The sequence below is a fragment of the Polypterus senegalus genome, chromosome 1 (assembly GCF_016835505.1).
Source record: "Polypterus senegalus isolate Bchr_013 chromosome 1, ASM1683550v1, whole genome shotgun sequence".
Lineage (NCBI taxonomy): Eukaryota > Metazoa > Chordata > Cladistia > Polypteriformes > Polypteridae > Polypterus > Polypterus senegalus.
Window position 1 is genome coordinate 204,380,100 of NC_053154.1, and position 25,042 is coordinate 204,405,141.

General features: G+C 38.3%; 1 protein-coding gene across 2 annotated transcripts; it reads left to right on the forward strand.

Moving 5' to 3' along the window:
* Positions 1–3,712: 3,712 nt before the first annotated feature.
* Positions 3,713–24,259, forward strand: chtopa (chromatin target of PRMT1a). 2 transcript variants are annotated; one of them, XM_039767657.1, is made up of 6 exons: positions 3,716–3,928; positions 18,088–18,169; positions 20,138–20,288; positions 21,829–22,012; positions 22,206–22,343; positions 23,354–24,259. In XM_039767657.1, the coding sequence occupies exons 2-6, from the start codon at positions 18,105–18,107 to the stop codon at positions 23,557–23,559; spliced, it is 744 nt and encodes a 247-aa protein (XP_039623591.1). In that variant the 5' UTR covers positions 3,716–3,928; positions 18,088–18,104; the 3' UTR covers positions 23,560–24,259. The 2 variants fall into 2 exon arrangements, with proteins under 2 accessions (XP_039623596.1, XP_039623591.1); XM_039767662.1 differs by lacking the exons at positions 21,829–22,012; positions 23,354–24,259 and having other exon boundaries at positions 3,713–3,928; positions 22,206–22,339.
* Positions 24,260–25,042: the final 783 nt, after the last annotated feature.

Below are 25,042 nucleotides of genomic sequence, written 5' to 3' on the forward strand. Positions count from 1 at the left end.
GGCTGTCTTACTATACAGTGAAGGGTCTAGCCCATCATTCTCTTTTCAGTCTAAAAGCTGGTCCTCACTATTTAAACAGGGTTCCTACAGGAATACTGTATCTGATTTTAAAGATAGAAGATGAGAAAGCACTTTCTTCCTTTTAGCTTTACTTTTAGAATTAAAGGAAGATCACAAAAACTACTGTATAAACAATGTTCATGTATACATACATATGGTAACAGTTACTTACTATTCATCCATTATCCAACCCACTATATCCTAACAACAGGGTCACGGGTGTCTACTGGAGCCAATCCCAGCCAACACAAGGCAGGAATCAAACCCTAGGCAGGGCACCAGCCCACTGCATAGTTACATACTATCACTTCAATAATTATTGTAAAATTGGTAAGATGGTTGTACAAGCATCTCAAATTCTTTTTTTCTAATTTACAGGAAAGTGTTAGGAAGTCTGTGAAACCCCTCTTTATCCTTTTTAATTCCAGAACCTACCTTTAACATATTAAATTTGTCTATGCACCTGAATAATTTGAGAATCATAACCCTAAACCTACTGGTGGTTAAAACATTGCAGCTCTTGATGCTGTGCTTCTTTATAATTTCAAATGTCTTCTAGATCAATGCTGAGAGTCAATTGTCCACAATACTCCAAAATTATCACACATACAGTAACACATTTACACACAAACACACATTTGTATCACATTTGTTTGTATCTCTGGAAATGATTTTCATAATCTGGAACTTTTTTATTATGTGCTGATGACATTCCTTTGTATATTAAGCAGTGCTTGCCCATTAAACTAACTTATGGTCCAAGGTCTGATTTGGCAGGGACATTCTTATTGTGTGGCCCTGTGTCCTGGATACCTGTCACTGTCCAGAATGCAAGGCTTAAGTTGGGATACAGACCTAAATAAAGGGTTTAACCTCCCCTGCTGTCTTATATCCTTATAGCAATGAATAAAAAACATAATTAAAATGATCTGCAGGCTTCTGAAGAGTATTCCCCACATTCACATTTTCTAAATTAACATATGCTTCAACTTATATCCTTCCTGTTTCTGAGGGAATCATCTTCACTTTTTTGCCTATAAGTCATTTCCTAAGTAGGACCCAATAGATTTTCAATGATATCTAACCACAAAGTATGGACAGAACCTCTTTGACAACAATCATATTTTGAAGAAAATGTAGCAAAAGAGCATCTAGATCTCAACACACATATTGATTATTATCTCTGACCATAATGTAAAACAATTTTCAATCTGGTCTACAGAGAGTGAGTGTGGCTGTGTACATGAGTGTATTTTGTGATTGAGCATCTTGATCCCTGTCCTGGGTTCATTCCTGAGTGTGATGCTGTTGGGATAGGCTCTGTCTCTCTATTGGCAAAATAAATTGGAAAATGCAAGCAGTCAGAGGGAGAAAGAAAAAAAAATTAAAAAGTAAAAAAGCACATATTGTAGTTGAAATTTAAGTGGGAAACATTGCCTAGTCTTGATCAATATTACTTATACAGTATTAAACCTTTTCCCTTGCTTTCAGTATACACAACTCTAATTAGCCGGACTTTTCACACTGTTATGAATTTTAAAATATGTACCATTTAATGAGCTCTAAATGGGTAAAATACAAACGGGGAAAACCTTAAATCAAATGGTTATATATTATTGAAAGGTCATTAACTGTACAAAATTGAAAAAATACACTTGTTTATCAACTGGGAGGAAATTTAGGTTCTTTTGGGTGGTACCTTTATTGATCTTTTTCTTAGCTACAGTAACAACTAAGATTGCATCCGTTTCTTCATTTTTTGTATAACTAAAGTTCATTCTAAGACTTAGAGGGTAACAGTTTATCTCAGAAGCAATGGCAATTGGCAGAAAACACCCTTAAAGAAATACCAAGAGCATATTATGTACAGTAACTATATCCTGGCAGCAACAGTAGCAAAGCAAAAACTTATAAGGTAATCGTAAGATTCTTCCAAAAGGAAGGCAAGTAAATGGGGCTTTCTCTTTACCTGACATCATCTGCCATGATTCACCCCATTTAAGGACGTAAATGTATGATGTCACAGCTCTCACTTTAGAATGAAAAAGGAGAAACCAGCTGGCTGAACTAAAAGATAATACATTTACTCAAGAAGCTTGTGTTTCTCTTCCAAATTAGCAAGGGCAAACAAATCAGCATGCACTTTGTGAGAAACCCATGCTCTGTGGGGTTAATTTAATAATCCGCGTAACTGGGAAGACAGTTTACAGACAAAGACATCATAATAAAGAACATTCCAACTGCACAGATTAAGTATTTCAGCTCAGATTTGAATTTAGGCTAATACCCAGAATTCAAACTTCCTCTCTACCCTCACATACTGTACATTTTACACTACACAACTTATGGATACTCCCTATTCTTTTTTAAGATTTAAGATTCCTTCAATAGTCCAAAACGCAAGTCAAACATAAGTAAAAGAAATAGCATTTTTAATCATAATAAAAAGATCAACGCATTTTTGAGTTAAAGAAAATCAACATTATACAAAAATATTGCTTATTTTATTTCTCAAAAATGTGATCATACACAATGTGCGAACGACCATATTACTTAATCTTTCAATCGTTTAGCTAATGCCCTGATCACGGTTGTGGGTGCACAGGAAAATAAACACCTGTAGATGCACACGCATACACGTTTTTGAATTAGTATTTCCCTGAAAATATACAAAGACAATAAAACTGTAATAAATTGTAGATCTGCTCATCTCGAACCAATTAGAGTTCACCCTATGAATATACTATTTCTTGTATAATAATCTTCTTATATAATACGCTACCGTGGCTGTTCGTTTGTCAGTCTAGGATTTTAAATCACCTGTAGCTCGCAAACCGTTTCACCTATTGACCTGATATTTGGTACACATATACTACGTGTCTTCTACTATCCGCTTTCGGTGTGACTATTTTTATTACTCTTTTTATTTTAGTTTTATTTTATTGTAAAATCAACTCTCGGCAGTGCGCAGCAGGGCGGCCGTGCGGAGCATACGTACGTGCATCGTTCTCTTTCCTTACCACCTTCGCTGTCACTTCCCCTACCTCTTCATATCTTTAATCATTCTTGAGGCAGATCGACGACTTAAGTAAAAATTAAGAAAAACGTTTGTAAGTAATTTGAACACAAAAACTAACTTTTCAGTTTTAACGCGAAAAGATGCCAACGAAAGAATAGAAGCAGCTGGCCGCTATGGTGGAGGAAAGAAGAGCTGCTCAGGAAGCAGTAAGCGTATCAACCTCTGAGCAAACGAATGATAAAAATACAGAGAAAGAGGATAAAAACTAGGAATGCTCAAGTCAAGTGTATTCCGCAGTACGCCGTTACTGGTAAAAATATAAACGTACAATTAGATATGCACATTTGCGACATGGTAAAACTATATCTTGCCCTGCCCAAACTGATCAAAACTTTTTAAGGTATTTTTTATTATTCAGGTCACAATAAGTACTAAAAATTCAAAGAACGCTGTAGCTGCTCATTAGTAACATATGCTCTGCATTTTTGTTGCTTTTATTATTAATGATGTCATTCTTTCTCCTGCACTGCTGTGGATGATATTGGAGAGTTGCAGTGAGTGACGGCACATAGACGCAAAGAGTGCTCCACCCCGCGCTGGCGTCTGACGCAAGCCGTATAAAAATGCTCCATTTTATTCTCGTGGCGGCCATTTTGTTCGTTTAAAGAGGGGTTTGGTGTTGGAGTATCGTACGCTTAAGACATTCTTTCTTGTATAAATGAAATCTAGGAAACCCAGTAAAGAAAACGAAACTTTTTGATTACGATTGGTCAACATCTTTACTACAGCAACTCAAGTACCATCTCAGAAATATCTGCACGGCACAATAAGGACCTCTCGCCGAAGAGAGTAAGTAAATCCACTAAATCCAGGCCCAAACATTTGTTGGGTCAATAGCAATTCTTTATGAATTTAGCTTGACTGAGAGGAAATCATTTGATTTGTTAATGTGTGTGTTCTAATGCGATTAACTCGTGAGATTAGTTTTTTTGTTAACGTTTGTTTTTGCGCCTTTACGGAGTCTGTCAAAGTTAAAACCAGCACAACTAGAAACTAGACGAATACAACTCGTCTACGCAGTGTATTCCCTTGGCAGACTTACAAAAATTAAACGTTTTCAACAAATGCGCCACTGTTTTGTAATAACGGAATCCCGCTTTTAATGGATAAATGGGAATATACGACTTTTGAGTGTTGGTAAATAGATTTTTTTAACCGCACAGTGCGAGTGGACATTCTCACGTTCGCCTAACCGTTACGAATTATTTGCTTAATTTTCATCTCAAGGTAATCCAAGCATTTAAAATATTCATAAACGAAAATTGCCCTACATTTTCGTATATTCATATTGCCATAATCGGGGTGATTTAAAGCAGGCCAGGCGATTATTTTAGTGCCCTGGGTGTAGAACTGTTTTTTTGTCTTGTTGCAGTCTGCCGTCGTCCATCAATTAATACGCATGTCAAAAAGTGCATCAAATGTATCTTTTGCTAAAGTAATTATGATATATACATGGCTTTATTAATATGCTGTATATGTGTAAAGCACATGTCACTAAAACATATTCCTGCCGATTTACAGAAAGCCTAAACGTGAAAAATGGATCTATGAACCCCACGAAAATTACAATTAACTCTACTACATACTTGATATTTAATACTATTAATGCTTCCATCCTAGAAAAAATTGTTACAGCTATGCCAAAAAAAGCTTTTAAAACTGTTCATGCTGTATTTTTTGTCTGGAAGCTTAATGTCTTTGATTTTCCGATTGTCCCATTTTCTCCTGTAATATTTAAGCTAAATGTGTTAAAAATGTCTTCTGAATTCAGAAAATGTTGACGATTCAGTTCCCAACTCCAGTGTTTATTTACCATACTTTACCATAATCAATCCAGTGTGATATTGGTATGATATACATTTCTTTGTTCTTGTATTTAATGTTATTGTAACACTTGTCCATTAAGAGAAATAAAATGGCTCGCAGAATGCAAGCATTAATTACTACAGGTATTACATATGTAGATAAGTCTACGTAGCATCTTATTTCTCTTTTGAGTATCTCAAATTTTTGGAGGCATTTTGCAATTGACTTATGCTTTAATTTAAAAGGTAAACGTACAGCTAGTGTTGAAAATTAGACACCTTCCTCATATGCTTAGAGCTCTTTGCACGTTACATTTACGTTTGTCAGCATAGCAAGAAATTGCAGGGGGATGCAATTTACAAGACTCCATTAAAACATTTTCAGATTCAAGTTATTACGAGCTTGTCACCTTCTGCTGCTTTGACAGTGCCTGTACTCTTAATGATGTTCTTTCCAGAGTCCCTTCCACAGTCTCACCTCTTTCTGTTGTATTACCATAAACACAAGGCTTTAGATAGTCGGGCCTCTCCAGGTTGTGTAGTCTAAAATGGCACGCTTCTTATCTTGTGGCTATGTTGAATGCATTGTACTTACAGGTGGGGATGCTCATTGGTGGTCAGCCATCTCACACATGCAAGCCTGAACCAATAATGCAAGGAAACATTGAACCTCTTTGTTTCTATTGGGGCAGATCACAAACATCTCTTTTTGCCGAAATAAATGACAGACAGTCATAGGGACATGCCATAACTTTATTCTACTTGCTAATGTTATATAAATGATTATTTACAACCATTATCTCCATAAAGTTGAAAAGAGCACCTGGTGTCTAGAGAAGAGGGTTTTTTAGGTCCTGGTACACCCCAGTAGCTGCAGGTTTTCTGCGCAAACAATTGCACAACAAAGTAATTTTTACCTTTAGTCTTATTTTGCAGAGTTTAAGTTTTTTCATTTAGAAAAGTGTGTGTGAGATTTGTTTTTATTGAAATCAAGAGTTTTGTTATAGCTTAATGCTCAAGTTTTGTAGTTTGTTTAAATTCCCTTTTTGCGTGTAATTTGCACTCTTAATTGTACCATATACTGACAGCTAATAAGCATACAACTGACAAAACTAAATGACTGTGAATGCTAAAGGACAGTAACTTCAGGGTTATTCACAGGAGAACTTGTTTGCAACTAATGTATTGAATAAATAGATTAACAGGGCAAATCTTCAATCACAATGTAAAATGAACAAATCCACACACATGCCTGGGCCAGGATGATTTAGCGTAAGCACTTTAGAGTTCCTGGAATAACACATGGAAACAAATTGGGAAGTTGTGCTTTATATAGGCATAACTTATTAACACATTTTATTCACAATAGAGCATACAAAACTTATCAAACTGAGATGTACCATTTTAAGAATAAGGTCATTTTGAATTTGATGGCAGCAACATGTCTCAAAAAATTAGGACTGGGCCGTTTACCACTGTGTAGCATACCCTCTTTTAGCAACAGTCTGTAAATTGACTGGGAAGTGAGGAGACCAGTTGCCGAACTTCTGGAAGAGGAATGTTGTCCCATTCTTGTCTGACACAGGATTCTAGCTGCTCAACAGTCCTGTGTCGTTTTTGCCGTATTGTGATGTTTTAATTCAGCTCCAAATTCTTGTTACCTTACAAGTTTCTCTCAGTTCTCCATTTCTGTCCCATTCTTAATTGCATCTTTGCTGTTGGTTTTCTCAGATTGAATGTATTGTTACACGTGCTACCAGTCAACAAATTGATGAAAAGTAGCAGCATGTCACTTGTCACAGAATTACACTTGTATTAACTTTTGTAATTTTACTACGCAAACATGTGGTTACCAATCACAAATTTTTGCTACCCATAGTTTAAGAAACACTGCACGGTTGTGTTCAAAGAGGTGTGTTGGAGAGCATAAGAACGAAGAGCTGAGTACACACCGTCTTTCAAAGCTAACGTTTACTTCTGGTACCGAAATTCCCATAATGCTGATACTGAACCGTTGAAAGAATTTTTTTTTTTCTCAGTATATTGTGCAACCCAGCCACATGGGGTGCACAAGCCAGTGTGTATTAGTGCCGGTCCCAAGACAGGATATAGGGGGAGGGTAATGTCAGAAAGGGCATCTGGTGTAAAATTTTGCCAGATCAATAAACGAACAAAAATTTTGGATAATCCACTGTGGCATCCCCGAACGGGAGCAGCCGAAAGAAGATGATTATCAGCATACTAGCCAACCCGCGGCGTGCCATACGCCGCATAATCAGGCCGGTTTTTTAATGGTTTTTAAGCACGGAGAAAATTAACATTTGAAAAATCGGTAATGTAATAAATCAGCAAGAAAAGCAACATTGTATCAATGCACGGAACGATCCATCACAATCGTCCGTGCGGCGCAGAGGGTGGAACAGGAGGAGTGGAGGACGACGTCCACTCCGCTCCCTCCGTCATGCTAGTCTGCTGATTTCTCGTCCAGTATGCACTGCCTGCTCATGTGCCCACCTCCAACTCGTCACTCGAGTCGTTGTCATCTTTGCACATTCCAGATGCACCTGTGACTCACGTAGACTTCATCGCTCTGTGCGGTTTTGGCTGCCTTTCTATATATACTCAGCAAAAAAAGAAACGTTCCTTTTTCCAGGACTGTGTATTTCAACAATAATGTTTTAAAAATCCAAATAACTTTACAGATCTTCATTGTAAAGGGTTTAAACAATGTTTTCCAATGCATGTTCAATTAACCATAATCAATTAATTAACATGCACCTGTGGAATGGTCGTTAAGACCTTAACAGCTTACAGAAAGTAGGCATTTAAGGTCACAGTTCTAAAAACGCAGGACACTAAAGAGACTTGTCTACCGACTGTGAAAAACACCCAAAGAAAGATGCCCAGGGTCCCTGCTCATCAGCGTGAACGTGCATTAGGCATGCTGCAGGGCGGCATGAGGACTGCTGATGTGGCTAGGGCAATAAATTGCCATGTCCGCACTGTGAGACGCCTAAGAGAGCGCTACAGGGAGACGGGAAGGACAGCTGATCATCCTCGCAGTGGAAGAGCCCGGATCTCAATCCCATTGAGCACGTCTGGGACCTGTTGGATTGCAGGGTGAGGGCTAGGGCCATTCCCCCCCAGAAATGTCCAGGAACTTGCAGGTGCCTTGGTGGAAGTGGGGTAACATCTCACAGCAAGAACTGACAAATCTGGTCCAGTCCATGAGGAGGAGATGCACTGCAGTACTTCAAGCAGCTGGTGGCCACACCAGATACTGACTGGTACTTTTGATTTTGAGCCTCCCTTCATTCAGGGACACATTGTGAAACATTTTTAGTTTGTCTTATGGTGTTGACTCTTTTAGTGTTCATACAAATATTTACACATTAAGTTTACTGAAAGTAAAAACAGTTAAGTCAGAGGACGTTTCTTTTTTTGCTGAGTATATAATCAACCAAGACACCCGACCCCGGTAGTAGCGAGGTGGGAGGGGGGTGTATACAAAGTGTAGGAGCATCTAAGAAGACGCATGTTTGTCGCTGATGCGAATTGCTGTATGTAGCTTGTAAAACAGTTTGCAATGGTGCACGCAGTTGTGCCTCGTAATCGAAAACTCGGTTTTTAAAGACTACTTGTTTTATTGTGTATATGACTGTAGGTGAATAAAAAGATGCAACTCTGGAGAGGGCATCATACAATACAGCGTTTTACACGCTGCATACAGTGATTCACATTTGTGACAAATGTATCTTTTTAGATGGTGCTGTCGCGTCCAACCACGCTCTCGAAGCACACACACTGCCTGGTCATGTGCCCGATCGCAAGAGCAACTGACAGAGACCCGGCCCCCAAGTCTAAGACCATGGGAAACCCCCCGGAAACTGTTTTACACGCTGCATACAATGATTCACATCCGCGACAAACGGTTTTATATGCCGCATACAGCGATTTACATCCGTGACAAACATGCTGCTGCTTAGATAGTCCTGCCGCGTCGTGTGGTGCCTCTGTGTGAACCGGTCAGGCACAGAGAAGGTCAGCTGCTGAGAGAGCGTCTCGACTGTTGCAGGGCCTGCATTGGTGAAGCAGGTGAGACGGTAATGAAACAGAGGCACAGGGCTTATTGGTTTTTAACACTAGAATTACCAGAGCCTACGAAAAAACTCGTAATTCCGTCTCACCTTAAATCACTTCTTAAATCCCTTCACACCTCTCCGCCAGCGCCCTTTGTCTTCTAAATGTGCTGATAAAGAGAAGCTAGGAGCAGCCGGCTATTCCATCCCCCCACCAATTTAGAACGTGCACAAACTTCTCCCAGCTCATGCCTTGATTATCTGGGAGTGAAGTGGAGTTTTAGAGTGGAAATAGATCGTTATTTGGAACACACGCATTTCATGTCTGTTCCGTTTCTACAGTGTTTTAATTTGGGAAAATGGTTCAAGGAGTTCCTTGGAATAAGTGGGCAAAAATCAGAGAGAAGAGGTCCGATACTTCAATAAAATTTACTTATTACACAAACTTATGCTTAATGCAGTGACAATATCAATTATAGCAGCATTCAAATACATATAATGCAGTAACAATAGATTATAGAGACAAATATATATATATACTTATGCTTGAGGTAGTGACAATAAACATACAAAAACAAAGCTATGCTCACAGTAATATCAAAAGACCCAGAGCCATCATCCTAGACCAGTAGACTGAGGGGGCCCGCTTGTCAGTCTCGTCAGAGGGTCAACTCATCTGCCTTGTCAATCGTACCGGGCGGTGCATGCATTCCCCACGGTTGAGCCTCCAAAGAAACTGAGGGCGAAACCTTCCCTTATATACTAATTGAGCGTCCTTGCCCAAAGCGGCTTACGTGCAAGCAGTGTATACAGAAGTGATTAGTTTCAGCACACACACCCTTCCACGGGACGCGGTGTTGTTTTTCACTTGGTCCTGATGGAGACGGCGTCTAGTACCAGAAGGCACACAAAAATAAGAATTGCGTAGTGAAGCCCCTTGAAGTGAAAAACAAGTCAGCATAACCCTTTGGCCATCTTCCCAGTACATTCCTTCTTGAAGCTGGTCTTTGCACTGAGCGACCAACGCCCATCTGGCAGGAACACTCAATAAAACTGAATAAAACGAAAAGCAAGTGACGGTGAGATACGAAGAAGGCAGCTTCGCCAGCGTTTGTGTGTCAGAAACTGGCGTTAGTATGCATCGTGGTACACTGCAGAGCTATAGCACGTCTTTAGTGAAAACAGCCGTGTCAGATGGGTTTGTATGGATTGATTCTGAACGCGACTGAGAGAATGAAAAGTGAATTAAAAAAGCTAACCTTTACAAGGATCATAAATTGCACCGGCTGTTACAGACTGAAATCAAATGTATGCTTTTATTCTAAAATAGTATGACTAAGAGCAGTTTGCTTCTCAAAACGGAGAGGCGCAGGATCAAACTCGTGACCTTTTGATTCCCAAGTGGGAACTGATTTTATTGAACCATGGAGGCAGTTACAATAAACTGCTGTCAATGTCGCATGTTAAGGCGGCTTTTTGTTTCTGCAGTTATATTTTTGAATAAAAGCGCAATTGTTGTGTTGTTGTGAAAATTTTTCTTTGCTATTTGGACTTCAGGCTTCATACATTATATAGTTTATGCCTACATTTTGTCATCTACTACTAGAATATAAAAAAACATTTCTGTTTTAAAAATGTGTTTACACAGATTACTGTAGAAACGGAACAGACATGAAATGCCTGTGTTCCAAATAACGATCTATTTCCTCTCTAAAACTCCACTTCACTCCCAGATACTCAATCAAGGCATGAGCTGGGAGAAGTTTGTGTACATTCTAAATTGGTGGGGGGATGGAATAACCAGCTGCTTCTAGCTTCTCTTTATCAGCACATTTAGAAGACAAAGGATGCTGGCGGAGAGATGTGAAGGGATTTAAGAAGCAATTTAAGGTGGGACGGAATTACAAGTTTTTTCGTAGGCTCTGGTAATTCTAGTGTTAAAGAGTGCTTCCTTCATAGTGTTTTAACCTTAGTTGTAAAGGATTGTTTTAAGGATCCCATGGGATACCCCTCGCAAACTGTTTTACATGCTGCATATAGCGATTCACTTCCGTGAGAAACGTGCCTCTATGAACAGTCAACGTGGCTCAGAGCTACATGTGGACTCTACAACAGACGAACATAAATGACGCTGTTTTTCCTATGTCGTCGCATCAGAGTTGGTGGGCGTGGTTCTGTGAGTTGTCGTATCCAGTGGTCTTAAGAGTTGGTGGGCGTGGCTCCTTCCTGCGTGCGCCATGGGCGTCTTACTTGTCAGCGGCTTAGTGAATCCACGCCCCTTCCGGCATGCTTTCCGTGGGTGTCTTGCCTTAGTGAATTATATATACAGTGGAACCTCGGTTCACGACCATAATTCGTTCCAGAACTTTGGTCGTAAACCGAGTTGGTCGTGAACCGAATCAGTTTCCCCCATAGGATTGTATGTAAGTACAATTAATCTGTTCCAGACGGTACGAACTGTATGTAAATATGTAAAGATTAAGCACTTTATAAAGTATTCATTCTGTCATTAAGTTTGGAATGTCAGCAAGACAGTAAGGGTGTACTGTACTAGGAAACTTTGATGTTTCTGTTTTCCTGGAAAACTGAGTGAGTTAATGCTTCTAATGTCAGTGTTTATCTTCAAAGTATAATCTCTTGATTTTTCCGTAATTTGACGGCACTCATGCCGTATTTACTATAGATTATAGTACCATAATGGCTGTAGATCAACACCATGCTACTTTTTACATTACTAGGAGGAGACGCACCTCATGTCTAAGTGCAGTTGTAGTGAATAGTGGCACAAAATCAATAACAAGTTTAAAATATGTGGTTTTGTGTTGCTCCTTGGTTTGCTAAGCCCACATTCTAGTTGCCCAAAACAGTGGCACACTGACAATGTTTTACCCACTGTCAATGGTTTGCAGCTGCACTTTCCTCTCAATTTAAAAGGACAGAGCACAGGGAAAGTACATTCTCATGTAACCGTAATTAAAATAATTGCAACTGCCATGCTTCATTAGATCAAAATGAAAGTTGCTTTCTTTATTTGAAAATGTTACTCAGATTTTGTAATGATGAGAAAAGGTAAGTGTTAGTAAAATTGTATGTAAAGCATAATTTTCTCTCTGTAGCTCAGTGGTTGGTGATAAACGTTCAAGGTGACATGGCATATGCCAGAAAAGTGATGCAGGTGTTGTACCGAGTTTACTCAATTACCTATCTTTATGTGCATGCATATCACCTATGCTAAGAAGTATATCTATACCAGGGGTGGGCAAAGTCATTCCTGGAGGGCTGCAGTGGCTGCAGGTTTTGGCAACAACCCAGTTGCTTAATTAGAAAACAATCCTTGCCAATAATTCAGTTTCATGGCATGTTGGTGTTTTAACTCTGCCATGTCAGGCCATTCTCATATTCTAGATTTTTATTTCTTTCTAATGATATCATCTAAATATGAAGTCTAAAATGTATGAATATTCTTCTGTCTTTCACTTTTTTTCTCTTCACTTTCCTCCCAAGTATTAAACCAAATAGTGCACAATACACACATGTGAAAATTGAAACAAGCAAATAGGAGAAATGCTGCTTTTGTCATTTGAATCTTAGCTAATAAAAAGCCATTAGAAACCAAGAGAACTGCTGTTTAAGACTAAAATAAGCAATAAGGGTTCAAAATCCTAATGAGCGAGGCAACTAAAATGAAGTAGAAGAGTTACTTGAGCAATAAATGCTTCTTAACTGGGTTGGAACAAAAACCTGCAGCCACTGCAGCCCTCCAGGAATGACTGCCCACCCCTGCTCTATACAATAAAAAAAATGTTGGAAGAGACTAGGGAGACGTGATCTTCTCAGAAGACACTTTGACATAACGCGAGACAACATTTAAAACAAGTTCATGAACATCTAACCTAGCAGTTGTTGAATGCTTTTGCCAGACACGCTTCATGTGCTCCCAGCTCTTAAAGCAACGACAAGCAGTGAACATGCAGCTCACCAGCAGCAGCAAGCCAGCAGATGATCCAAACGCTTCTCCTTAGCATGCGTTCAGCAAACAAAACACCCTTCCCCAAACAACACAAGTGACAGAGATGCGAAAAATGATCGACGTGCAGCGTGATAAGCAGAATATGCAGCTCGTCAGCAGATGACCCGACTGCTTCTCCTTAGCTTGTGTTAAGCCCCCACCCCTTCACAACGTGAGCGACAGAGATGCGAAGTGGCAAAAGGACATCTGCTCTGCAGGCTTTTGAATGATCGACGTGCGACAAGCAGAATGCGCAGCTCACTAGCAGCAACAAGCCAGCAGATGAAACGACCACTTCTGCTTAGGGTGTGTTCAGCGGCCCCCCTTGTCCTGCGAAAAAGGGGGCCGGAAATAGAGAACAAGTACAGTATTGTTTTTACAAAAGTTTTAAAGTAAAAGTCAAAATAATGCATATGTAACAATCCCCATGAAAATAATCTCTTTAAATTGTATATCTTTTAAAACCAAACCCCAGGGATGGGTGAGTGAAGCAAGCAGGGGGCTCCGCCCTCTAGTCTTTTCTAAAAGTAAATAAGTGCAATCAATTGATGCTGTCTTACTATTAGGAGAGCCTATAGAGATCATGAGGTCACTTTGTTTTTTCTTGTTACGGCATTGAGCGTTGGGCAGTTTTGTTTGACTGTAGCTGCAACATGATTTTCAGGATGCTCATCTCATCAATGCTGACATCTATCCCATCATGTCCTAGAAATTTCACTCCTGCCTACGTGTATCTGTTTTGCAATATCTACACCCTTTCAATGGTATGAGCATTGAGAGGTACCTGTTGTATTGCTGCTCCTTGATCTAAAGTTTGAATGACTGCTAGCTTAAATCTGTGAACCCCCACCTAATTTTTTTAATGTGTGATGTTCTTATAGTGTAAATCTGTATGACAACCTTCAAGTTTGTGGGAGTCTTTATCAAATAATGCCATTTTCTCAGTAGCATAGATAATCTGTATTAACTTTCTGTATTTACCAAGCTTTTTCTGTTAACCAAATTAATCCAACAGTCACCAAAGTGTACTAAATACCTAGTCAGAGGCTGGATAATATACATAAAGAATTCTTCTTTGAAGGGCAAATTTCACAGTACAGCTCAGGTGTTATGAGATCTCTCACAATATGTATTATGTATCAGATCTGGAGAACCCTTGCAAAGATATCACCAACACTCCAAAGGTATACAGCATGGAATAAACTAGCGTCATCTTTTAATGTACACTGTCCAAAATTGTGGTTGAATAGTTTCTTAGAGACACAGGCCAGGTTTCTTTTTAGGGAAGATTAATACTTGTTAAATGTATGTTGAGCCATAATTTTCTGCTTTTTGTATTGCGCAATATAAATTTCTATGCATAGCTTTTTTCTGGAGTTGAATGCGTTAGATTCAGTATGACACTAGTTCAGTTCGGTCCGGATATAAATATAAAATTTGGTTTCAATATATTGTCATTCAGTATTAATGTTCCGTTCCAAAATTGCAGCCATGTGGTTGGTTACATTACATGACCTGCAATACAGATAAAGCATTTCTTTATATAACATCAAGATGTATGCTCATGATGAGGAAAGGATAAGGTGGTTTCAGATAGTCTTTTGTGAAGGGCATACTTTAAAGACAAGCTTCTCTAATAGCAATGTTAACTAGTTAAATCTGGAAAGGCTAGTCCTGGAAGTGATGTGTACAAACATGATCTGAAAAATACCATGATGTTTAATGTCTAGAGTAAGTGAAGCTGGAGTTAGCGCAATTTGAAACAATCCACAATTCTTAATTATTCATATTTTTTGCCTTTAGATTAAGGAGTGAAATACTGAAAAGCTACTTCTTCTTGCCTTGGTTGGTATGAAAGATACATAGATACTTTATTAATCCCAAGGGGAAATTCACATAATCCAGCAGCAGCATACTGATACAAAAAACAATATTAAAGAGTAATAAAAATGCAGGTAAAAACAGACAACTTTGAATAATGCTAGCATTTACCATTACCCCTTTCTCTCCCCCCCCGTGGAATTGAAGAGTCACATAGTGTGGGGGAGGAACGATCTCATCAGTCTGTCAGTGGAGCAGGACAGTGACAGCAGTCTGTTGCTGAAGCTGCTCCTCTGCCTGGACATGACACTGTTCAGTGGATGCAGTGGATTCTCCATGATTGACAGGAGCCTGAAAGGACAGTTTATATGTTTCAACATAACCTCAAATGTCATTCAACAGATTTTAATTACTTTTGTCATTTTGAAAACAAAATTTGGAAACAAGTCATAGTCCTCATTACCAACTTAAGCAACACTTGAATATCAGTACAGATTTCTTAGTGTTAATGATTGCATATGTCTAAGGGTGAACTCCTTTAAGCTTTTAGATTTGAATAATTTGCATGATTTGCTATGGATTATGGGATAGTTCCAATAACTCATTATTGTAGAACCTGTAGGAGTAAATTTTGAGGAATGAACTTAGAGTCCTGTTTTTCTTTCTTACACATGAAAAGCTGGTAGCATTGATTTATAAATGTCTTAGAATATTGATGACACCATAATTCTTTGGTAACTTGCTAAAGTTAAGGACTCCCATTATTACACTATGCAGAGATGGTTATGTATTCTGCAAAATTGATTGCTAGTATGACAGAATTTGCTTTGAAGTCATTTGTGTAAGCGTTTCCCCCTCTCGGCTAAGTTCATACTGATTAATTTCCTGAGTTTCACCACAAATGTTTAATGCATGGTATGTAACAACACAATATTGTACAAATGAAGGAGCCTCGAGATATACCTGGGGTACTGAATGCTGCAAATTGTTTAATGAGTGACTCATTGTATACCAGCAAATGGTAGCTTCTCATAATGCAATGAAAAATGGAACACCAGGTTAACATTTTAACTTAAGACATTTTACCAATATTTTGATTTAATATTGCAGTCTTAAGTGAGGTTTGTTTTCCATTGTTTTGTAAGAGAAAAGTCTTACAGTAATAATCTTAGTGCTTTTTAAAGCTGAACTGATCTGCAGGGTAAGGTTAGGGTGAGTTTGATATTATACACTGCTTTTATCAGTGAAATAACTGTTGCAGCGAGGTGTTGATTGACAGATGCATTGGCTGTTGATGAGGGCTCTCACTTTGGCTTATTTGCATCATGAAAGGCTTTAAGGAAAATTTACTGCAAGAGTTGAGGTGCTTTCATACTGGAGCAGAGTGGGGAATATGGCTTCCTTGGAAAAACACTGCTTTATTATTTCTTTAGGTGACAGTTGCTTTGTTGCAACGAACAGAATTTTGTGTACCCTTTAATTCATCCTGGAGATTTAGCCTAGTATTTACAATTTATTGCCTGATAATCTTAGTGAGCAAAGGAAATTCTGATCCAAGGAATAGTGCATTGTAAATATTTTAAATGGGTGTACAAAATTTTGATTTGTTTACAATGCTTAAATCAATTTGATCAAATCAACAATGCTGCCAGAGGCTTAGTTTGCTCCCATCCAAGTACAGCAATTGCTTTGTGCATCACACAGCTGCTTTGTAATTGGTCAGATTTCTTTTTCAGTCGAGTGAAGATGGACTACCTTGTTTTAACAAGACCATTTCACGTCCTGTAAGAGGCACTTTAACGTCACGCAAGACCAGGCAGTGAGACGCAACATTTAAAACAAGTTCAGACATCTAACCTAGCAGTTGTTGGAATGCTTTTGGCAGACATGCTTCATGTGCTCCCAGCTCTTAAAACAACAACCAACAGAACACGCATCTCGCCAGCAGCAGCAAGCCAGCAGATGATCCACCCGCTTCTCCTTAGCATGCGTTCAGCCAGAACACAACGTCCTTTCTTGATGACATTTCATAGATTTTGTTCTACAAGTAATTAGTAAATGCTTGTGGTAGCTCATAATTCTGAAATAGGTTTGAAATGCAGTCATGTCTGTCTCTATATTGGAAGTTACCACCAAAAATTATATGACCATTTCAGAGTGTCCTCTTATTCTTTGTGGCTTAAAGGTTTGCATCATTTTGTCATTTTTTGGTTTTTATTTTAAAGGTGAATCTGGCTGTCAATGTTAAACAGTGTAATCTAACTAAAATCTACCATCTATCCTGTTAGTGAATGTCTGAGTACGTAGGAGAAAAAACTTGTCATAAAAATATTTTGACTGCACACCTGTCCATACACGTCTTTCGGTTGGAGGTACTAAAAGTTCAGGTCACCAAAACAGCCATGTTTGTTCACCCTCCTCTAATGGCAAAATGAAGAAACCAAAGCCTATTCTTCCATGTAAATTGGTTTGGGCACGTTGTGTATGTTAAAGTAAGCCCTCCTTATCCCGCAGCAGTCTCATGGTGCCCTTTCCAAGGCCTCGAAATCCATACAAGACTTACAAAGGAAAATGTTAATTGTCATTGTGCTACAGCAGCCAAGGAGGAGCAAAAATATTGATACGATTGAGTGTATGCACTGTTAGATATTGTATTTGTTTCTCCTTGGGAACATGTAAATTTATTTTACTGTAGATAGTATAATCCCAAGAGAGAAATTTAGGTTTTAACAGTAGCTCAGGTACTATGATAAACGACCATCTCAATTACATATGAGAATTAAATAAAATGTGTGGGTCCTTTTCACTCTCCATTTGACTTCTCCGAAAGGCACTGGAGATGAGCCAGTGCTCTGGTATGTGATGACTGCAGCAGATCATTTGTACATGTAGACCTCATTTTATGAATTCTAGTGCGTTTCTTTCAGTGATAATCTTAATATCAAATCTAGTAGCTAGTAAAAAGTTCAAAAACACAGAACACTGATACTGTAAAAGGCTGCTGTATATTCGATAGGAAATTTTATATATTTATGACAATGAATATGAGGTGTAGATGCATAATATGTAGGCTAACGTATGAAGTTAGGGCTAGGGTCTGGAGAGTTTTTTGCATAAAGCAGATGTGACTCAGAGTGAAGTATTAAATATATATGTTTCTAGCTTCGTTTGAAGTGAATTTGATCCATTTTGAGTTTTAAAATTAACTGGTTACATCCGTTTTCTCTGTTTTAGGAGTGAAGACTAAGGAAATGAGTGCTCCCTCAACGCAGAAGGTTGTGCTGAAAAGCACCACCAAGATGTCCTTGAATGAGCGGTGAGAAGCCCACGACAACTAATAAATGCTGCCAATCATAAGGCAGATTTAAATGGCATTGCCAACCCTTTAAATGATTATGCAGGCCAAATCTGAATTGCACCAAACCATGTGGAAGTGGTTTACATTATCAGACTACAGTATGGCCATGCATTTGTTGAATGGCACTATGCTTGTCAGCTGGTATAAGATGTACACGTGAAAAATGTTTTCATTTGTCCTCTTACTGCCTGTGCAAGCAGGCTGTAATTTTATGGTTAGGTTTTATACAAAGATGGGCTCTCGCCACACTCCAACACCCACCACCATGTTCCTTGCTGAGATATAGTTTCTCATGTTGCCGTTGCTGCAGCGGCTACAGGGATTCTGGTTGCTCCTTCCTAGTCTAGACGCTTCTCTGCGGTCTGGGCTGTAAGAGGTGGAACAGCTAGATGGCATGCCCTTAGACCTCTTGCCCCTGTTCGGTAGGCCTCCAGGGGCAGAGGCTTGTAAGAGGCAAATGCTGCTTTAAATCTTATTGCTTTTCTATATTTGCTATGTTTATTTTTTGGCTAATTTTATTTCTTCTGCCCCACCCCTTCATTGCCTGCATTTTCTTTTTCTTTTTTCTTTGTAATGGTTAACTGCTCTGTCCATACATGTACTTCGTTTCATTAGATTGTGTAAATCATCATATATATATATATCTCCTGTTCACTTGTGTGACTCCAGGTGCAGGTTCTCAAGTTTTATTTTTATTTTAATGGATTTGTATGGGGCATCTGTTAAGTAGTGTAAATATGAGAAATATTTGAGGTGGCGTCATTGACAAGAAACTCGTATGCCATTAATTGACAGTTAACAATTTAGTTAGTGTGTAACTTGGGTTAAAGTCTGGCAAGTTTTCTACAAGTATAGTAGGTTCCTACTTGGTTTTGAGTTTGAAGCACTTGTGTTAAATATGCTAATGGTTTATAAGATGCAGTCAATTTTTTGTACTGTATTTTTGGCATTGTTTTAGAACACTGCTGTAATTAAAGTGAATTTCCTTAGATTGTAATCTTTTTCTGTAAATCTTGCACTTGTGTCTAAAGCACCAAAATGTTGTAGTTAATGTTGGCCCACTCTAGGGCCCCCCTTTTTTTCTTAAAGCAAATTACAGTAGTCGTTGGTTAAACTGCTACTGGCTGTTCTTCCTTCTGGTTTTTATGTTAATATGCTTCATAAAATGTATTATATTGGACAAGAATCTGCTTGAGTTAACAGTGGAATGGAGTGAATCCATAGGGAAGTAAATCCTGATGGGCAATAAACATATTACTGCTGCAGGTTGCCTTTGACCTGGCTGCATCACATTTTCAAGTATAGTCCATGGCTGTAGGCAATGTTAGACATGTTTGGTTTACATTTTAGTTCCATCCTCTGCTCAGTTTAATGAGCATTTGATTGTCATTAGCACCAAGTAGTACTTAGCTTTTAATATGTCTTTTGTTTGCAATGGTTATCAGTTTGTCATTATCACTCTCTTTGCTTGGACATGCTTGGTTTACATTTTAGTTCCATGCTTTGCTCAGTTTAATGAGCATTTGATTATTAGCAGCAAGTAGTACTTCGCTTTTAATATGTCCTTTTAAAATACATTTTTGTTTTCTGTGGTTCTCTGTTTTTGTCATTGTCACTCTGTCTTTGCTTGCTTTGTGTTCCTCATCTGTCACTCGCAATCTTTTCATGCAGCTATTAATCTATGAACTTTTCCTGTAAAACTTTCAGATGGTTCTGCTTCTGAGTGCTTGTGGTTTTTTTTTTTTTTGGTTTTTTTTTTTTTAAAGGAATGTACTTGCCTGGCCTGCTGGTTGTTTTGGTGTTAGAGCTATCGAAGTTTGGTGGTGCAGAGAACTGTATACTCTGCTTTTGAAAGGCGTTGTTGCTGCTTGTTTTGTTTGGTTGATCTATTTTGCTTTAAACCCCTCATTTTGTTCAACCTTGAAGATTCACAAATATGCTGAAGAACAAACAGCCGATGCCAGTGAACATTCGAGCTACCATGCAGCAGCAGCACATGGCCAGTGCCCGTAACCGCAGGCTGGCTCAACAGATGGAGAACCGGCCTTCTGTGCAGGCAGCACTAAAACTAAAACAGGTGAGAGAGTCTTAATAGTGAAGCTAAGGGAGATATCTTGTCCAATTTACTTTCTGTCAATAAAGTTACCTTTAAACAATGGTTTGGTCTGATTTGGAATCTGATAAATAGTGTTTTCTAATGTTTTAATTTTTTAGTCTTAACATTTAAGATTGAGACTCTCTTCCATGCATACTATTGATGAATGGTTCGACATTTTCATGTATGTAAAGTTCTTATCTCATTGCTCATCTCCTTTGTCAGACAATTAAAGCTTAGGGGATTTGCCAGTTTACCTATATTCTGGATATGGTAATTTATGACTTGTGTCCTAGATGTTTTATTTTACTGCATGTACCTCAGTTAATATATGTAAAATGATTGTAGTGGTATTGAGTGTATTTAGCAGCACAAGTACCATGTAAACAATCTCCAAGGCTTACAAAGTACGTTTGTATTTTTAATAAACATTACACAGGATTTCTTTACCTGTGCTCTTGAAACACTGGTTTTATAACATAGCTGCACCATCTATAAGCTTGATTTCTCTCTTTAATGACCCAATAAATTTTATAGTAATACAGAAAAGGTTTTAGTTATCCTCCCTAATATTTGCAGTAAAAGCCAATGTGTGTTTACCACTGCAAAAATCTAGAATTTTCATAGATATAATTAGATAGTAATTTACATTGAGTCAATGCTTGAACGGTGCTGATCTGAGATCTTGTATAGGGATAAATTGATACTTAGTACATAGTTGTATGACTGCAGACTGTTTTGAAAAGAAACCAGAAGTTGGAATATCCTCTTTCAGAGTATGAATATTAGTTTATGCTGCCTCAGCTGAATTTGATGCAAGTTATGTATCTTTTGACCATGTGTGTTACAACTGACCAATATCCAGAATTTACAGATTAAAGTTTTGAGCCTTGCCTGTTAAGAGAATCAACATGTGTGTTGATTGTTTGCACAGTAGGTTTTAGTGATGAATTTAGGATTTATTCCCAGTTAGGAAATCTCTTTGATTTCTCTCAGCCCGAATTCATAGTTTAATTTCCCCTTGAAACATTGGATGAGGTGATGTTTTGTTTTGGGAGTCTACATTCTCGGTTCCCAATGTCAGTAATCCTTGCTTATCTTTGATTGGTCAGTTTAATCCACTTTCATGACCAATAAATTATTCCTGTAGTGCCCATTTTATGTACAGTCACTGTTCAATTTTGCTTTTCAGTGTACTCCACAATGACAGTTTTCTTCTGACTTTTCCTAAGTCTGCTTAGACATGCAATTTTTAGATGTCCTTCCACAGTGGTATCTTGCTGCCCTACTTGTAATTCAAATGTTCTATTCTGAAGTAGTTTTTGGTCACTTAATCCACACTGCAGGATAGCTCTTTCAGGTTCAGGCTCAAAACTTAATTTCCCCCCCTGTTAGCTTTGTTTTTCTTATCTGTGAGGTTTCATTGATGTCATTTATGGCAGTTCAGCATTGGAAATTTGTACATTATGACATTTGAATTCTAATTTATGCATGTACATCTCCCTGTATTTCAACTTGAAAGAGCTTGAAGCAAAGACTTGGGAAGAGCAACATCCAGGCAAGACTGGGTCGTCCCCTTGGGGGCCTTCTCCGTGGTGTCCCTGGGAACCGGGGAATCCCCATAGGGGCTCTTAGAGGAATGTCCAGGGGTTTGAGAGGACGGGGTGGTAGAGGAGGACCAATCAGAGGTGCTCTGTCTCTTAGAGGTAAGAAAGACAGTGCTTAAAGTACTAACTTTAACAATGTGGATGCATTGGTTTAAAAAAAAAAAACTGTAACCACACATCCAATATTACCCTATATCCATTCTGCATCACAGTAGCATGTTTTTGTGTGAACTTACTACATACTTGTGCCTGTCTGCATCAGAGTAGATTTTTCGAAAACTTTTTTTGGTAGGTCCTGGCCGTGGCCGTGGCGGAATGCTCCGATTAGGGTTAAGGCGAGGAATGAGGCAACGAGGAGGAATGATGGGTCGTGGTGGTCCCATGATGGGAAGAGGAAGTGGTGGGCTCACTCGAGGAATGGGAGGCAGAGGTGAGTATTACTGTTTGAGACTGATATTCTCCATTATGCCAGTTTTAACTTGAGTTTCAGGCATACTTGTGAGGTTTATTGGGCTAATTCTTTCGCTTAATTTTACCTTTTCCACATTAAAGTGGTATCTTGAGATACGAGTGCCCCAACGTATGAGATTTTTGATACGAGCCGTCATTAAGTCGATTTTTTTTGCCTTGAGTTTCAAGCTAAAATTCGAAATATGAGCCATCAAAGAGCTTGTCGCCGCACATTCCAAGGAACTGACGACAGAAGAGTTGACTGAAATACAGACACAGCAACATACAGAGGTTCTGCAGGAGATCGGTATTGCAGAGGAGGTTGTCTCTTAAAGTGAGATGAAGTGTTTGCAATGTGGGAAAAAGTTTCGAACTTTAAAGAAAAGAAACACCCTGAAAAAGTTACAACTGATCGTGCAGCGGCGCTATTTAGTGACACTTGCCTAACTCATTTCAGAAACATTCTAAAGGGGAGGACTAAACAAATCTCCTTGGACACGCTTCTGTTGAAACGCCCAGCAAATGAAAGTGATGAAGCGTGGCAAAAAAAAACTAGTGAAGAAGAAAATTAAGTTAAGCAAAAGTGAAGTGAAAGAAAAAACATTACAATATGCTAATCGGCTTCGCCAACATCTGTTTATTTCTTTAGATTCTCTTGTGTATTAGGTTTTATTTTGTTTGTATACAATATTTGTTCATTATAAATACATTTTTCTTATGTTAAACATTTAACAAAAAATTGGGGTGTTTTTTTGGGGGCTGGCATGAATTAATCTGATTTCAATTTCAATGGGGAAAATTGAATTGAGATTCGGGCATTTTGACTTAGCCATGGAACGAATTAAACTCGTATCTCAAGGTACCACTGACTTGAGAATTAATGCTTCAAAGTAGAAATATCTTTGACTATGGATTTTTGTGTAATTAGCAATTCCCTGTAAATTTTAATTACTTGATCTACTTTTGTTTTGCCCACTCCCCAAATTTCAGGTCGTGGTGGGATGCCAATCAGAGGAAGAGGCGGTTATATTGGACGTGGAAGAGGTCGAGGACGTGGAAGGGGTGCTACCCGCCCAACCATTACCAGAGAGCAACTTGACAATCAGTTAGATGCTTACATGTCTAAAACAAAGGGACATTTAGATGCGGAACTTGATGCATATATGGCACAGGCAGATACAGATGGGAATGAGTAAAAACTCTGGACGTGTGCTGCTTGTACAACTATTTGCCTATTTAACTGTTTTAGGAGGTCATATAGCAGTTCAGGAAGAATTAACTGCTCATCGTTACTACTACATGAAAGAATGGAGTTGAACGAAGTATGTTTTTTTTATCCAACTTAAAGAAGTGAAGCTTGGTTTTGAAAATTGATATTTTTCTTCAAGGGCAGGCAATATACCCATGAGACTGTGGAAAATTTAAATGTTACATTGTATTCTAATTTTTATTTTAATATTTGGTCATTCAGATCTTTTACAAATGTGATTCAGTGCAAAGTTGCTAATTACTTTAAAAGACTGTATAGAATATTCATGTATTTTCGAGAAATGAGGTCTACAAATAAATGGCATTGTGTACATTGCTACTGTGTGCTTTTATTGAAGAATACAACAGGTCTGACTGTTTTCACCAGGCTTTCTAGATGCAGGATATTCGTGAATTGGGAAGAAATCGATGTGGTCATCTGATTAGATTTCATCAAAAACTGATTATAGTATCAATAAATTCAAAGTGGCTAAAGTAGAATTTTTATTTAAATATGGTCAATCAGTGTACTTAGCCAGTAACTGAAGTAGGAATTGTGCTTTTATATATGGCAGAGTACAATATTCATTCAGTGGGTGATGTATTAGCCTTGGTAATAAAACCATCCAAATGTGATGTAAAATTAAAGTTGGTTTGGTGTTTCATTTTTACTGTTTAGTCATTCTCTAAGGTAATTATTTCATGTGCAGTAAGATCACTATGAACAAGACAGAAATCCTTTTTCCTCCAAACCTGACTTCTGAAGGCAAAAGATGAAATGCTTTGATTTCGTTGCACATTCATCCTGGAGGTGCCAGTTCAGTTTTCAACAATTCTTTAATTCCTTAAAGCATTTCAGTAAAAAATTAAAAACTTTGGACATGCAGATAAATGAGTTCTTTAAATGTTTTCCAGCTAGTAGTATCTTCAGATAATAATTCACTTCACCACAGTTGGTTATTGCTTCATTTACACACAGACCTTCTCCATGTTTTTAATGTATAAAATGTAATTTGACTCACAGGCTGAATGCTTTGTGTTAGCTAATCAGTTTTTCCTTCTGGGTTCTCTTTTTAGACCCAGAATTTGTGCACGTCAGCATCTAATGATCATAGTGGTGTTTGACTTGATTGAATGTTTCTGTTTGATCCCCTACAACTGTGTACTTTTTTGGATGTCTTTCTGGTCCAGAAGGATTTTGGTGACTTCTTGTTTTTATTCTAACCAATTCCTGGATATATTTTGACTTGAAATTGGTTAACTGCATATACCTTACTTGATTTGTAAATGTAATATTGGGGTGTTTGCCTCTATAGGAATGTACTATAACTAGTTTCATATTAGATTAATTGCTTAAGTAAGTAGTTTCTAAATTTCTTTGAGGTTACACCAGTGACTTTAGGTCTGCACTCCTGACCTTACTCTCCATTT

What these genes read in the sequence shown, in the direction of transcription:
- chtopa (XM_039767657.1), top strand. Translation starts at nt 18,105, where the DNA reads ATGAGTGCTCCCTCAACGCAGAAGGTTGTGCTGAAAAGCACCACCAAG. An exon ending in CAGCACTAAAACTAAAACAG is followed by an intron (nt 20,289 to 21,828) that starts GTGAGAGAGTCT and finishes TCAACTTGAAAG; the next exon opens with AGCTTGAAGCAAAGACTTGG. An exon ending in TCGAGGAATGGGAGGCAGAG is followed by an intron (nt 22,344 to 23,353) that starts GTGAGTATTACT and finishes CCCAAATTTCAG; the next exon opens with GTCGTGGTGGGATGCCAATC.